A 12,286-nucleotide genomic window follows, 5' to 3' on the forward strand; every position below is an offset into this window, starting at 1 on the left:
TACCAATAATAAAAAATTTTGATCCACTGAATGGGATTGAATTCTTTTTATTTTCTCTAGGAAATGTTATTACTAAATAATTGTCATATTTATTTACAAAAGGATATAAAAAATGAAAACATTAGTAGGGGGTGAATCAGGCAATTAATAAGAATATTTTACTTTTCTGGATTTGAGGATGTTTGTGGCATTTGTCAGTTTAAGAAATTATAATTCCAGTTCTGGCTGGTGTGGCTCAGTGGATTGAGTGCTGGCCAGCAAACCAAAAAGTTATAATTCGTAAAATTGGAGATTTCTTTTGTAAATCTAAAGCAACATTCACTGTTGTACCTAAATCTGTACTATTTTTCTCAAACAGGGCTTGCAAAATTGTATCTCCTTCAGGCCCTTCAAAACTTAGGTGCAGCCTGAGCACTCATCATCCTCTAAGGTGCCTGGACAAATTTTGCATGCCAGACTTTGAGCTTCTTGAGCATCTGACCAAACCCCAGGACCCGACAGAATTCAGCACAGGGCCAGGTGCAGAATCATCAGTATCGTTTGTTAGCAATGGTCTAGTGCAAAGTTTGCAAAGTTTGCTCTGAGAGAAAGTCATCTATAATGCTTTTCCAAGAACAGCTTTATTGAAATATTATTTATAAGTTTCACTCATTTAACATGTATAATTCAATGGTTTTTAGTATCCACGGAGTTGTGCAACTATATTAGTTTGAAAGGGCTGCTATAACAAAATACTACAGATTGGTAACTTTAACAGTAGAACTTTATTTTCTCTAAAATGTGGAAGCTAGAGGTTTGAGATCAAGGTGTTGGCAGGTTTGGTTTCTTCTGAGGCCTTTCTCCTTGGTTTCCAGATGTCCACCTTCTCTCCGTGTTCACATGGTCATCTCTCCATGCATGCATGTGTCCTGGTGTCTCTCGCTGTGTTCTAATCTGCTCTTCTTGCGAGGACACCAATCATATTGGATCAGGATATACACATATGTACTCATTTTACCTTAATTATCTCTTTAAAGGCTCCATCTCCAATATAGTTCTATATTCTGAGGTAGTGGCGGTTAGGGCTTCAACATATGATGAGTTGAAGAGGGCACAGCTCGGCCCCTAGAACAACCATCACCACATGTAACTTTAGAAAATTTTCATCAACACCCCAAAAATCTTGTACCCATTAGGAGTCAGATACCATTTCCCCCCTCCTCAAGCCCTGAGTAACCATTAAACTATTTTCTGTGTACAGATTTGCCTATTCTGTACATTTCATATAAATGGTATTATACAATGTGATCTTTTAAAAATATATTATTTGTTTATTTCTAGAGAGAGGGGAAAGGAGGGAGAAAGAGAGGGAGAGAAAAATCTATGTGAGAGAGAAACATCTATCCAACATTGATCAGTTGCCTTTTGGATGCACCCAACCAGGGACCTGGTGCAATCCAGGCAGGTGCTAGTAGGGAATCCAACCTGTGACTTTTCAGTTTGCTGAACAATGCCAAAACCACTGAGCCACTAACCCGGCAGGGCACAATATGGTCTTTTCTGACTAGTCAGTAGTGGTGTCACCTTTTTCATTCCTGATCTCAGTAATTTTGAGTCTTCTCTCTCTCTCTTTTTTTAGTTAGCTAATCTAGCTAAATGTTTGTCAATTTTGTTGAACTTTTCAAATAATCAACTTTTGGTTTCATTGAGCTTCTGTATTGTTTTTCTATTTTCTACTCAATTTATTTCCTCTCCAATCTTTATATCCTTCTTTCTGCCTGCTTTGTGATTACTTTGTTCTTCTTTTTCTAGTTTCCTACAGTAGAAGGTTAGGTTATTAATTTGATTTGTCATATAGGCATTTATAGCTATAAAATTCCCTTTAAACATTGGTTTAGCTGCACCTCATAGGTTTTGGTGTGCTGTGCTTCCGTTTCTATTCAATTCGAGATGTTTTCTAATTTCCCTTGTGATTTTTTTTCTTTGACCCATCTGTTGTTTAGAAGTGCGTTAATTTCCACATATTTGTGAATTTCACACATTTCTTTCAGTTACTGATTTCTAATTTCACCGCATTGTGGTCGGAAAACATCCTTTGCTTGATTTCAATCCTTTTAAATCTATTGAGGCCTGCTTTGTGACTTAGCATATGATTTGAACTGGAGAATTTTCCTTGTGCAGTTCAGAAAAATGTGTATTTTGCTATTTTGGGTGCAGTGCTCTACAGATGTAACGATGCTTTTTTTTAATGCAGATTTTTAGGCTATGCCCTTTGAGGTTGATTCTTCTACCCCAAGGACTGGTATCTGTATTGTTAATAAGTACCCCACATCTTTTCTGAGCAGTACACACGGCCCAGAATCCAGGGGCTTGGAAACCCACGGCCACACGTGTCCTCCACTTGCGGCTTCCTTTGATTTAAATACTGCGCGCGAGTAACTGTGGTGGCGTCATCCATTGCTCCGATCAACGTTTCTATTGCACTAGTCTTGCTGCCAAGTAAGCTGTAAGAAGTCTGTTCTCAGGCTCGGTTTTCGATTCATTCTGTCTGGGCAGTGCTATGGAGGGATTGGTCTGCCTGGGGATCACGTGGCCCAGGGGCCAGATGATGGCGGGCGTAGGGGAAGATTTGAGAGCCCTCTTTGGAGCTGGCGTCCGCGCGGCGCTGGAGGCCTGGCCTGCCTTGCAGGTGAGAGGGGCCGGGGCCGGGGCCGGGGCCGGGGCCGAGGCCCGGAATGGTTTGGGCCTGGAGCAGAATAGGAATTGGCCGGGATTGGTGCTTGCGTCTCGGCGGCGTAAGTGGCGAACTCCCACGTCACCTCAAGTGGGCTCCCTCTCGGGCTGACGTGGTACACTTGGGCCTATGTTCACAGATCGCTGTGGAGAATGGCTTCGGAGGAGTGCACAGCCAGGAGAAGGCCGAGTGGCTGGGAGGTGCAGTGGAGGAGTACTTCTTCCGCAATGGTGAGTGTGAGGCGCTGCGACCTGTGTGTGGGGGTTGGTGAGGTTAGGGAACGAGGGGGCGAGGGGGTCTGGAGCAGAAGGCAGGTTGTGGAGAGTTGGTACCTGAGGGTGAGGTGGAGTTGTCGTTGGTACCTGAGGGTGAGGTGGAATGAATACAGGCTTTGGAATCAGAATCCAGAGTTCAGATAGATGCCTCACGGGCAGTTATCACCCTGGACGAGTCATTTTACCTCCCTGAGACTAATTCCTAAAATGGGTACAAGATCCACCCTCGAGTCACATAATGTTACTTAAAATTTTTCTGCAGCCACTCTCATAAAGTAAAAAGATGCAGGTGAAATTAATGGTATTCAAGTCAATACATCCAAAATATGTCAACATGTAATCAGTATAAAATACTATTAGTGATATCTTGTACATTTTAGCATTAAGTTTTCAAAACTTGATGCGTATTTTACAGTTTTAGCACATCTCAATTTGGCCTAGCCACATTTTAAGTACTCAATAAACACATTTGACTATTTGAACAACGGAGATCTACACCTTAGATGTGTCTTGAGGGTGATATAAGAAATAAGGGGCCCTGCAGAGTACCTTTTGAATAGTATTAGTTTTACAAAATTCTTCATTCAGTTTTTTAGTCGTGGAGATGACATTAGGCAGAGACCTTTCTCTCAGGAAGTTTACAATCTAGTGAGGGATCCAGATAAGTAAATAGGCATTTACACACAGGGTAGTAGGTGTTCTAATAAGGAGGAGCTCAGGGTCCTTGGGTAACATGAGACTTGGGAGGAAGCTTCATTTGGAGATTGTTGAGGGAGGTGATGATTGAGCTGAGTTTTAAGGGCTGAGAAAGAGTTAACTCGGTGTGGGAGAGCAACACTCAAATAAGTTCTGTGATATGAGGAGATTACGTGTTATATTTGGAAAGTGGCAGGGTGCTCAGTATTGGAGTGTGTGTGTGTGTGTGTGTGCGCGCGGGCGCGCGCGCGTGTTTGTGGGTGTGTGGAGGAGAGAAACGGTAGAGAGTGAGTTGAGGGGTAGGGAGGCCCCTGGAAAAGGATAGGATGTGGAAGGCCTTAGAAGTCTTTGATTTTGTCCTCTAGGCCAGCGTTGACCAAATTGCATGGTATGGGAGAGTAGTTCTGTTAGATGTTCAGTGAAGAAAAAGTTTCTCCAGTTAAATTATGTAAGAGAAACTCTTTCCTTAAGCTCTTGCTTGAGAGTCACAAGAATCATTAACATAGTAAAGGCTTGGATAAGGATAAGAACTAAAAAGAAGCCTGTTTACCTTTGTTTCCCATTAACTTTCTACAATAGATTCCTTTAAAACCCAGCAGGACAGTTATTTCCCAAAAGCAAAATATGAGCACTGCAGTAGGTGAGAAAAATTAATCTGCAGGTTCTAAGGTGAGTAATAGGATGGGATTTGCTGGCTAGGAAGTTCATAGAGTAATCAGTATGGAGCATGGACTGGAGAGGGAAAGATTGATGAGGAGGCTGTTTCTGTGTAGAAAACAATGAGGTCTGAACTAGGGCTTTGGTGATAGTCATGGAAAAGAATGGGTAGATTAGGGACTTGGAAATGGTTTGACTGTAGAGGGGGAAGGAAAAGGAGGCAGGTTTCTGGTATGAGTGCCTGGGTGGTTTAGGTGCTTTTCGCGGAACAGAGGAACCCTGTGGGATGAGAAGTAGTTTTTGGTTTTTTTTTTTTAGATTTTAGTTATTTATTTTTAGAGAGGGGAAGGGAGGGAGAAAGAGAGGGAGAGAAACATCCATGTGTGGTTGCCTCTTGCACACCCCCTACTGGGGACCCAGCCCCCAACCCAGGCATGTGTCCTGACTGGGAATTGAACAGGCGACCCTTTGGTTCGCAGGCCAGTGCTCAATCCACTGAGCCACACCAGCAAGGGTGAGAAGTAGGTTTTAAGGGTAAGGTGATGAGTCTGGCTTTGGATGTGGAGTGTCTCAGGCACCTGTAAAGTGTAGTCTGGGTTGGAGACAGGTTTGGGGGATATTAGGTTAGAGTGGCTGGGAAAGCCAGGGGGGTGAATGAGGTCTTCCAGAGGGAAAAGAGAGCGAGGAACTTTGTGAGAGACTTTCTTGAGTAATTTTGTAATTCAGAAAAAAAATAAGGACCCTTATCGTAACTGAAGCCCCAAGAGGGAAGCTTAGCCAGAGTCACGCAATAGGATGTTGATGTCAAGGCTATGGTATTTCATCATTGCAAGTGTTTATATCCATTTCTTCTTACCTATTGCACTGATCTATGGCCTCCTGTATCTGTGGAGCCACAGTTATGAAGGGTCTCTCCATTTTAAAAAAGGGATGTTCAAACCTGGGAGTGCAGTGCACTTCAGCAAATAAAAGGCTCACTGTTTGGATCCTTACCCACCAACCAGATGTGCACCCAGTACGTGGGTATTGAAGAGTACCAGGCAGGAGTGATGAAATTGCCTAGCCTTTGACCAAAGGGCCCTATTCTTTCCTACTCAGCTGACTTGGAGCTAGATGAGGTGGAGGACTTCCTTGGGGAGCTCATGACGAATGAGTTTGACACCGTTGTGGAAGACGGGAGTCTGCCCCAGGTGAGCTTGTCATGGGCACAACTGCCATCTCTTTGCCTGCAGTCTTTCTTCTCCCCAAGTGTTTATTTTAGGCTAAGACTCTTGGCTCTAATCCTTTTCTTGAGTCTCGCATAAGAGCCTTTTATGACTCTCTGTTGCCTAATGGGAAATCTGTAGTCTTCCAAGGCCTTTTCAAACCCTGCCTCTTCTCTTTTCTCTTGAGACATTATTCTCAGCCAGGTCTGTTCCTTATCCCCATCCCAGTAACTGGGCAGGTGAGGCCAGTTACTTTTTCACCCCTGCTCTGGTTAACATCACTCCCCCTACCCCCATCTTGCTGGGGTTGCCTTCCCTTTTAAATCTTCCATCTTTCAAACCCAGTTCTAGTGCCTTCCCTGCTAGGAGGCCCTCCTTCAATATTTCAGGACTTTATCTGAGCCCTTCATATGTGTTTCCTTCATTAGTGAACTCTTTGGGGAAGGAAAGAGCTCCATTCTCTTCTTGGAAAATCCAAACCCTTCCCCACTGTTGCTCCAAACATGGGCTGTTGTAGGTTCTCTAGAAAATCCAGGCTGGTTGAATGTTTTCTTGGTAGGTGAGCCAGCAGCTGAAGACCATGTTCCACCACTTCCAGAGGGGTGATGGGGCCGCTCTGAAGGAGATGACCTCCAACATCACCCAAAGAAAGTGCAAGGTTAGAGCCACCACGCTTATGACAGCCAGGGAGATGGATGAGGATGATGCGGACAGCGTGGAGGACATGGAGGTAAAAGGGGTGCCCCTTGGGTGGGGAGATAAAGATATTTTCAATTTCTGGGAGATCAGCTAGTTTCATAGGGAAGTGATAGAGGTGGGAGGGTAGCGGTTGTATTATCCAGAGCGGGCAGGGAACTTTCTTAAGTTAACACAGCTAATCCTTGCAAAGCTGGGAGGAGAGCCTGGGTCTCTCAGTGGCCACAGCTTGGAGGCGTTGTATTTAGTTCTGTCTTTTATTTCTCCTCCAGGTCACAGCTACGAATGATGGGGCAGCTACTGATGGAGTCCGCCCCCAGCCTGAACCCTCCGGTACAGACTCCCAGACTATTAAGGAAGAGGATATAGTAGAGGATGGCTGGACCATTGTCCGGAGAAAGAAATGAGTGGGTCTGGAAATGGTTTGGGCCCTCGTTTGCTAGTTGTTTTGAGATTTTTTTCAAGGCTTGTGGACCTTTGGACTGGTTATCCCATCTCCACCCTCTCCCTCTTCCCCTGTCTTGCTTCCTCCAGGGGAAGAAGAGCACTAGGGTCCTTGGTCTTGGGGTGGTGGGACCTGGTTCACCACATCCCCTTGGGCTATAAGTTACAATCTGAATGATGAATGATGAGGCCTGGTTTCGCAGCACAGTGCCTTAGGTGCAGTCAGTGTGAAGAGAGAAGGATGAGTGGGTGTAGCTGTGGCTGAAGAAGCTGAATGCTGTTTGAGAGTGCGCAGGTAGATTTATGAAGGGAGATGACCAGCAGAACCAATACTTCTGCGGGGTCAGGAATAGTGAGATGAACATACAGCTGGAAGAGAGATTCCTTGATGATGTGAATGAGAGTTGTGACACCTCTCCCACTTCCCTGCTACACACACACAGACACACACACACACAGCAGGAGCAGCAGCAGCTCTATACCCCTGTCCAGAAATTGGAACCTCCCAGGAACACTCCTTTCTTGCAGCCCGGCCTCCAGCCCTGGGTTCCTTCAGGAGTTCTAAGACCTTGGCAAGGTATTGAGCTTGGGTGACCTGGGCTTTGTTTTTTTGTTTCATACAACCTCTTTCCAAACTCTTCATCCAATTCCATCCAAGTCCAGGAATGAGGCATAAGACCTGAATAAATAATACCTTAATGTTTAATCTGTTTGCTTGACCTGTTGTAAATAGCCTTGGAGTCATCCTTCTGGAACCTGAGGTTCAGAGCTCAGCAAGGGAGCAGTTTTTGGGCCCATCCTAGCAGTCTTGTACTTTAGACAAACAGACAGACGAATGGAGCACAGCAGTGCCCTGAAAGTTTCCGTAAGCCTGAAATAAACTGTATTTTTCTTTAAAAAACAAAACCAAGAGTATCCATTGTTCTCCCCCGTTTCCCTGTCCTGCCCAGTGGCCCTGCCATGGGTCTGGACGATAAAATAATGGGTAGCCTTGGGGCTGGATAGAAGCTGTAAGCCTTGGAGAGGCAGGAAGAATCGTCACTGCCCCACCTAGCATACATGTGGAGACACTGGCTGCGGGGGCAGGGGTGGGCCAGGGCCATGAACTCAGTAGAAGAACTGGCACTTGACTCCAGGTCTCCTGCCTCTGGTACTTGGGGTAATTGGGTGGAGGCAGGATCTGCAGGGTATTGAGGGGATGGGGGAAAATGGCCTAATTCAGGCAGGTCTAGCAACAGTTCCCACCCCCTCCCAGGGGACAGGGATTAAAAAAATTTAACATCACTAGGAATATTTCTTTTAAAAGCCCACATTTTGTGAAAAGATGAATTAAAAAACCCAAGACCCAGCATTTGGGATTGCAAGTGCCCATGATGGGAGTTCAAGTATTGACTGAGCTGGGAGGGAGAGGGCTGGGGCCCCCAGTCGGACATGGGCAGCTAGAGTGTGGGGCAGGGGCCCCAGTTCTTCCCAAACCCTCTAGGTCTTGTCTCGGGTCTGGGGGGCTTCAGAGGGTTCAGCAGTGGCTCCTGAAGCTGCCACCTGTGCCTCCTCCATCTCCCTGTCCTCAGACAGTGTGGGCCCTGGGCAGAACGTGTCCCCACGGCCTGCCCGGCCAAGCACAGCCATCCAGCGCCTCTGCAGCTCCTCTGTCTCAGGACTGAAGTACCAGCTCAGGTGGCTCTGGGTGATCTTGAAGACATGCCGTCTGTCTGGCCGCTCCCCTGCCTCAGGAGGCCCCACCTCAAAGCCAATGAGGGGCAGACTGCGCTGGGCTTTCACATCCTGGGGAATGGACAGAGCCAGAGTCACCTTGGGGCTTGGCTTCTCACCGGTTTTTCACCCATTAACCTCCTCTTTTCCTTCACCTGCTCAAGAACCTTCTAAGGCTCCACTGGTAGCAATAGGAAAATGTCAGAACTGGGGCCAGGACTCAGGCTGGGTTCAAATACCTGTCTCCTACATCCCAAAACAGTTAGTCTAGTCATGTTAGTGTATACCAAAAGTTCTCAGGCCTTGCCTAGGCTGTTGCCCCCTTTTATATGTTCTTCCCCTTTCAAATGGGATCTAGCAGTACCCCATCTGCACTCTAGCTTCTAGGAAGCTAGACCCCTCCCGCAACTCACCCCACTTTCCCCACATACATTGGCCCACAATCCTTGTTTCTAGCCAGTCTTTGTCTTACAAGGGTGGGGGTTCTGATTTCCACTTAGGCTCCCCTAATTCATCAAGGCCAAGGCGAGGTCAAGGACTGAAGGGGAAGGGAGGGCAGCCTAGTTTTGGCAGGTGGCTGAAAGGACCCAAAGGAGTAGGATGCATACCTGAGGGGCTCCATAGATGTACAGCACCAACGGTTCATTCTCAGGGACCACAAACCATGCCTTGTGCCAGCCTTTCCCGCCCTTCTCCATGTAGTGCAGGAAGCTGCAGATGACGCTGTTCTCTGCAGCCACTGAAGCCTGTTTCTGTGACCAGAGACATAGGGGGCATCAATGTTGACAGAAAACCTAGCCTGGCTCCTCTGGGCTTCAATACCCTGCCAGCGTAGGTATTGCTATGCACATACTTCAGATGAGGATGCTGAATTGAGGTGGCCGTAGTGACTTGCCCAATGTCTCAGTGAATCAGGTCATGGCTGCTATCCCTACTAGTTAGGTGGGAGGGGTGTACTGCTCTTAGCAGGGGCACCTACGTGCCAGTCAGGCATTCTTCTATCAGTCCACTTATTCCTCAAGTGATTTATGCATTTATATCTCACCTGTTTGTCATTTTTTTGGCCATGTATCCATTCCCTACACTCAGCGAGAGGCAATCTAGCATTGTGGTTAAGGGGCTGGGGGCTGGGTAAGAAAGACTGGCTCAGAATCCCAGCTCTAGGTGAAAATGCATTGACTTGGAAAGAAAGCGTGTAGAGGTACTGTAAGGATTAAACAAATTAATAGATGCAAAGTGCTTAGAATAGTGCCTGGCATAGAGTAAGGGTTCTTTAAATGTTAAATAAATACCTCGATTTGGTTAAGAAACAAAACTAAAACATGCATGTGCCTAGCAAGATAGGAAGCGTGTTACTGGTTATCTAGTGGGTAGAAGAAATAAGGTGCTTTTATTATTTTTGTTTCTATTGTCTAATTTTCTTCAGTGCACATGTCCTACTTTGTAATAAGATAATTTGTTAATTAAAAAACATGCGAGCTCTGCTGCTCACTGGCTGTGTAACTTGGGTTAATAACCTCCTTGGGCCTCAGTTTCCTCATTTTTAAAATAGGGATAGTAATAGCATGGATAGATTAGTTACTGTGAAGATTAAATGTCTAAAGCACTTAAATAAAAAGTACTGGCTTTCATTCACTCACTCTTGCATTCGTTTTACTTACTCCAAGCCTGGATCACTTGTTCAGAGGATGTGATCCATGGCACCATATGGTTTCAGAGATAGCCAGGCCTCAGTCACTCTGGGTGGGTGGCTGGGGCCCATGTGGTTGGTGTGTAAGGGTTAGTGGTTATAGGCCTGGCTCTTACCTCCAGGATGGATCTCCGGCGCTGAGGTGTATGCTGGCTGCAGGCTGGGCTACTCCCAGGCACCCCGTGCAAGGCCACGTAGCAGTCAGTGCACACACGGTTGGAGCGGTTGTTGTCATAGATGAGGCGGGCCCGGAACTCAGAGCACTTCCCACAAACCACCTGGAGTGGCAAGTGGGCAAGAGATGCCTGATTCCAGAAGGCCTTCCCCTTCACTGTACCAATTCCCACAGCTGACTCATGGCCTCTTCCCCATGTGGACCATGCCCTCTGAGAAGTGGGCCTTCAGGCTGCCAGCCCATCCCCTCCCTAGCTCTGCCCCTGCCTCCCAACACTCACATGCCCACAGGCCTTGCAGTGGTGCCTGCGCTTGGTGATGGAATTGAAGGGCTCCTGGCAGCGCATGCACATGGTGACTTCCTTTTCTCGGATGGGTGTAGGTGCCCGCTTCCCAAGATCCACATTCTGGAGAGAGGGCCATGTCCCAGGTCAGAGACAGCTATTCCCCCATCCAGTTCAGCCAACCCTTGCTCCTGCCCCAGAGCTTGGTTCATCATTAGAAGGCAACTGATACAGTTAGAAGACCTGTCTTTGAGTCCTGCCTCTATCCCTACCTCATTGTGCTACTGAAGACAAGTCACTTCTACTTTCTGGGCCTCCATTTCCCCAGTGATTTTTCTGTGGTCCTACCAACAGAAGACTGTGCTTTTGAAGTCATGCACTGCCTCTCTGGTCCTTACTCTCTGGGAAGGGGAGAGGAGCATCTCAAGGCAAGGTGGGTACTCAGAGGCCTGCTGTAGAGGGAGGGGGTGGGGACTCTTACTGGAGAGTTAGGCGGTGTGTCTTCATCTTCCCTGTTTGTTGAGTTCAACAGTTTGAAGGTCTCCAGCGTCTGTTCATGCTTCAGAAGGGTAGAGTTGATGGCCTGGGGAGAAAGTATAAGAAATGAGAGGTCAGATCACCTCACAACCCACCCATTTCCAACCTCACCTCATTATCTTATGACCTAGCCCGGAGTCAGAAAAGTTGGGTTCTAGGCACAGCTCTGCTCCTTGCTAGTTGTACAACCTTGAGCAAGTCCCTTCCTATATCCAGGTCTCAGTTCTTTTTTTTTTTTTAGACAGAGGGGAAGGGAGGGAGAAAGAGGGAGAGAAACATCGATGTGAGAAAGAAACATCAATTGGTTGCCTTTCATATGTGCCCTGACTGGGGGCTGATCCGCAACCTAGGCATATGCCCTGACTGGGAATTGAACCCGCGATCTTTCCTTTTGCAGCACGATACCCAGCCAACTGAGTCATACCATTGAGGGCTCAGTTCTTATATTTGTGAAATGGGGGAGGGGGATCAGTGGCTGAAAAACCTCAGAAGGCCTTCCTAGCCACTGTCTGGGCTTAACTCACTGGGGTTACACTCTCAGAGGAGCCAGCTTTCTAAAGGAAGAATTTGTGAGTGTCTGCTTAACCTCTGGACCTCAGTGAGTTTATCTGTAAAATGGGGTTGGTAAAGTTTGTTGTCCAGGCCCATACTGGTCAGATGTGAGTTTTACGGGGGAGTTCACCAACCCTGAGACCTGTTAATACTTCTCCAGCCCCCTACCACAAAGCCTTCTTGGATGTTACCTGGACCCAGTCTTTCTTTTCCTCCTCAGTCCTTGGGGGCAAAAAAAAAAAAAAAAAAAAAAAAGAAAAGAAAAAAAAGAAAAAAAAAAGATGTTGGGTTAGGCAGGCCAAGCAAAAGCAACTGGAGTGGTGAAGAGCAAATGTTTTGGAGTGAGACCTGTGTTTGACCCTCTACTCCTTCACTTATAGCTTATATGACCTTAGGCACATCATTTAACCTGTTTGAGCCTTTTTATTCAATAGTTACTAATACTTTCCAGTCTTGGTGCTAGGAATTTGGGCCTCAGAGAGGACCCTACCCTCAAGGGAGAGACAGGGACAATACAGGGGTATCAGTGGTGTGACAGGGTGAAAATTGGGCTGAGGAGTCCAGAAGAGGAGACCTACCCCAGGCTGGAGTTTGGGTGAGGGCTGGAACACAAGGGTTTCCTGAAGGAGGTGTTAAGCTTCAGGTAGAGG

At 46.7% G+C, this 12,286-nt stretch overlaps 2 protein-coding genes across 2 annotated transcripts in view; one reads left to right on the forward strand and one right to left on the reverse strand.

Moving 5' to 3' along the window:
* Positions 1-2,526: 2,526 nt before the first annotated feature.
* On the forward strand, positions 2,527-7,592 carry TSR2 (TSR2 ribosome maturation factor). Its single transcript, XM_054565730.1, has 5 exons — positions 2,527-2,668; positions 2,853-2,943; positions 5,440-5,531; positions 6,106-6,276; positions 6,515-7,592. The coding sequence occupies exons 1-5, from the start codon at positions 2,540-2,542 to the stop codon at positions 6,647-6,649; spliced, it is 618 nt and encodes a 205-aa protein (XP_054421705.1). The 5' UTR covers positions 2,527-2,539; the 3' UTR covers positions 6,650-7,592.
* Positions 7,571-12,286, reverse strand: part of FGD1 (FYVE, RhoGEF and PH domain containing 1) — a 38,060-nt gene continuing 33,344 nt past the window's right edge. The window contains exons 13-18 of the mRNA XM_054565731.1: positions 11,828-11,858; positions 11,029-11,130; positions 10,545-10,670; positions 10,206-10,367; positions 9,008-9,151; positions 7,571-8,471 (exon numbers count right to left, since the gene is read on the reverse strand). Of these exons, the coding sequence (XP_054421706.1) occupies positions 8,166-8,471; positions 9,008-9,151; positions 10,206-10,367; positions 10,545-10,670; positions 11,029-11,130; positions 11,828-11,858 (871 nt within the window). The 3' untranslated portion in view covers positions 7,571-8,165. The remainder of the gene's footprint in view (positions 8,472-9,007; positions 9,152-10,205; positions 10,368-10,544; positions 10,671-11,028; positions 11,131-11,827; positions 11,859-12,286) is intronic.

Source organism: Pteronotus mesoamericanus, unplaced genomic scaffold (genome assembly GCF_021234165.1).
Source record: "Pteronotus mesoamericanus isolate MK-2021 breed Mesoamerican mustached bat unplaced genomic scaffold, CSHL_Meso_final contig_166, whole genome shotgun sequence".
Classification (NCBI taxonomy): Eukaryota; Metazoa; Chordata; class Mammalia; order Chiroptera; family Mormoopidae; genus Pteronotus; species Pteronotus mesoamericanus.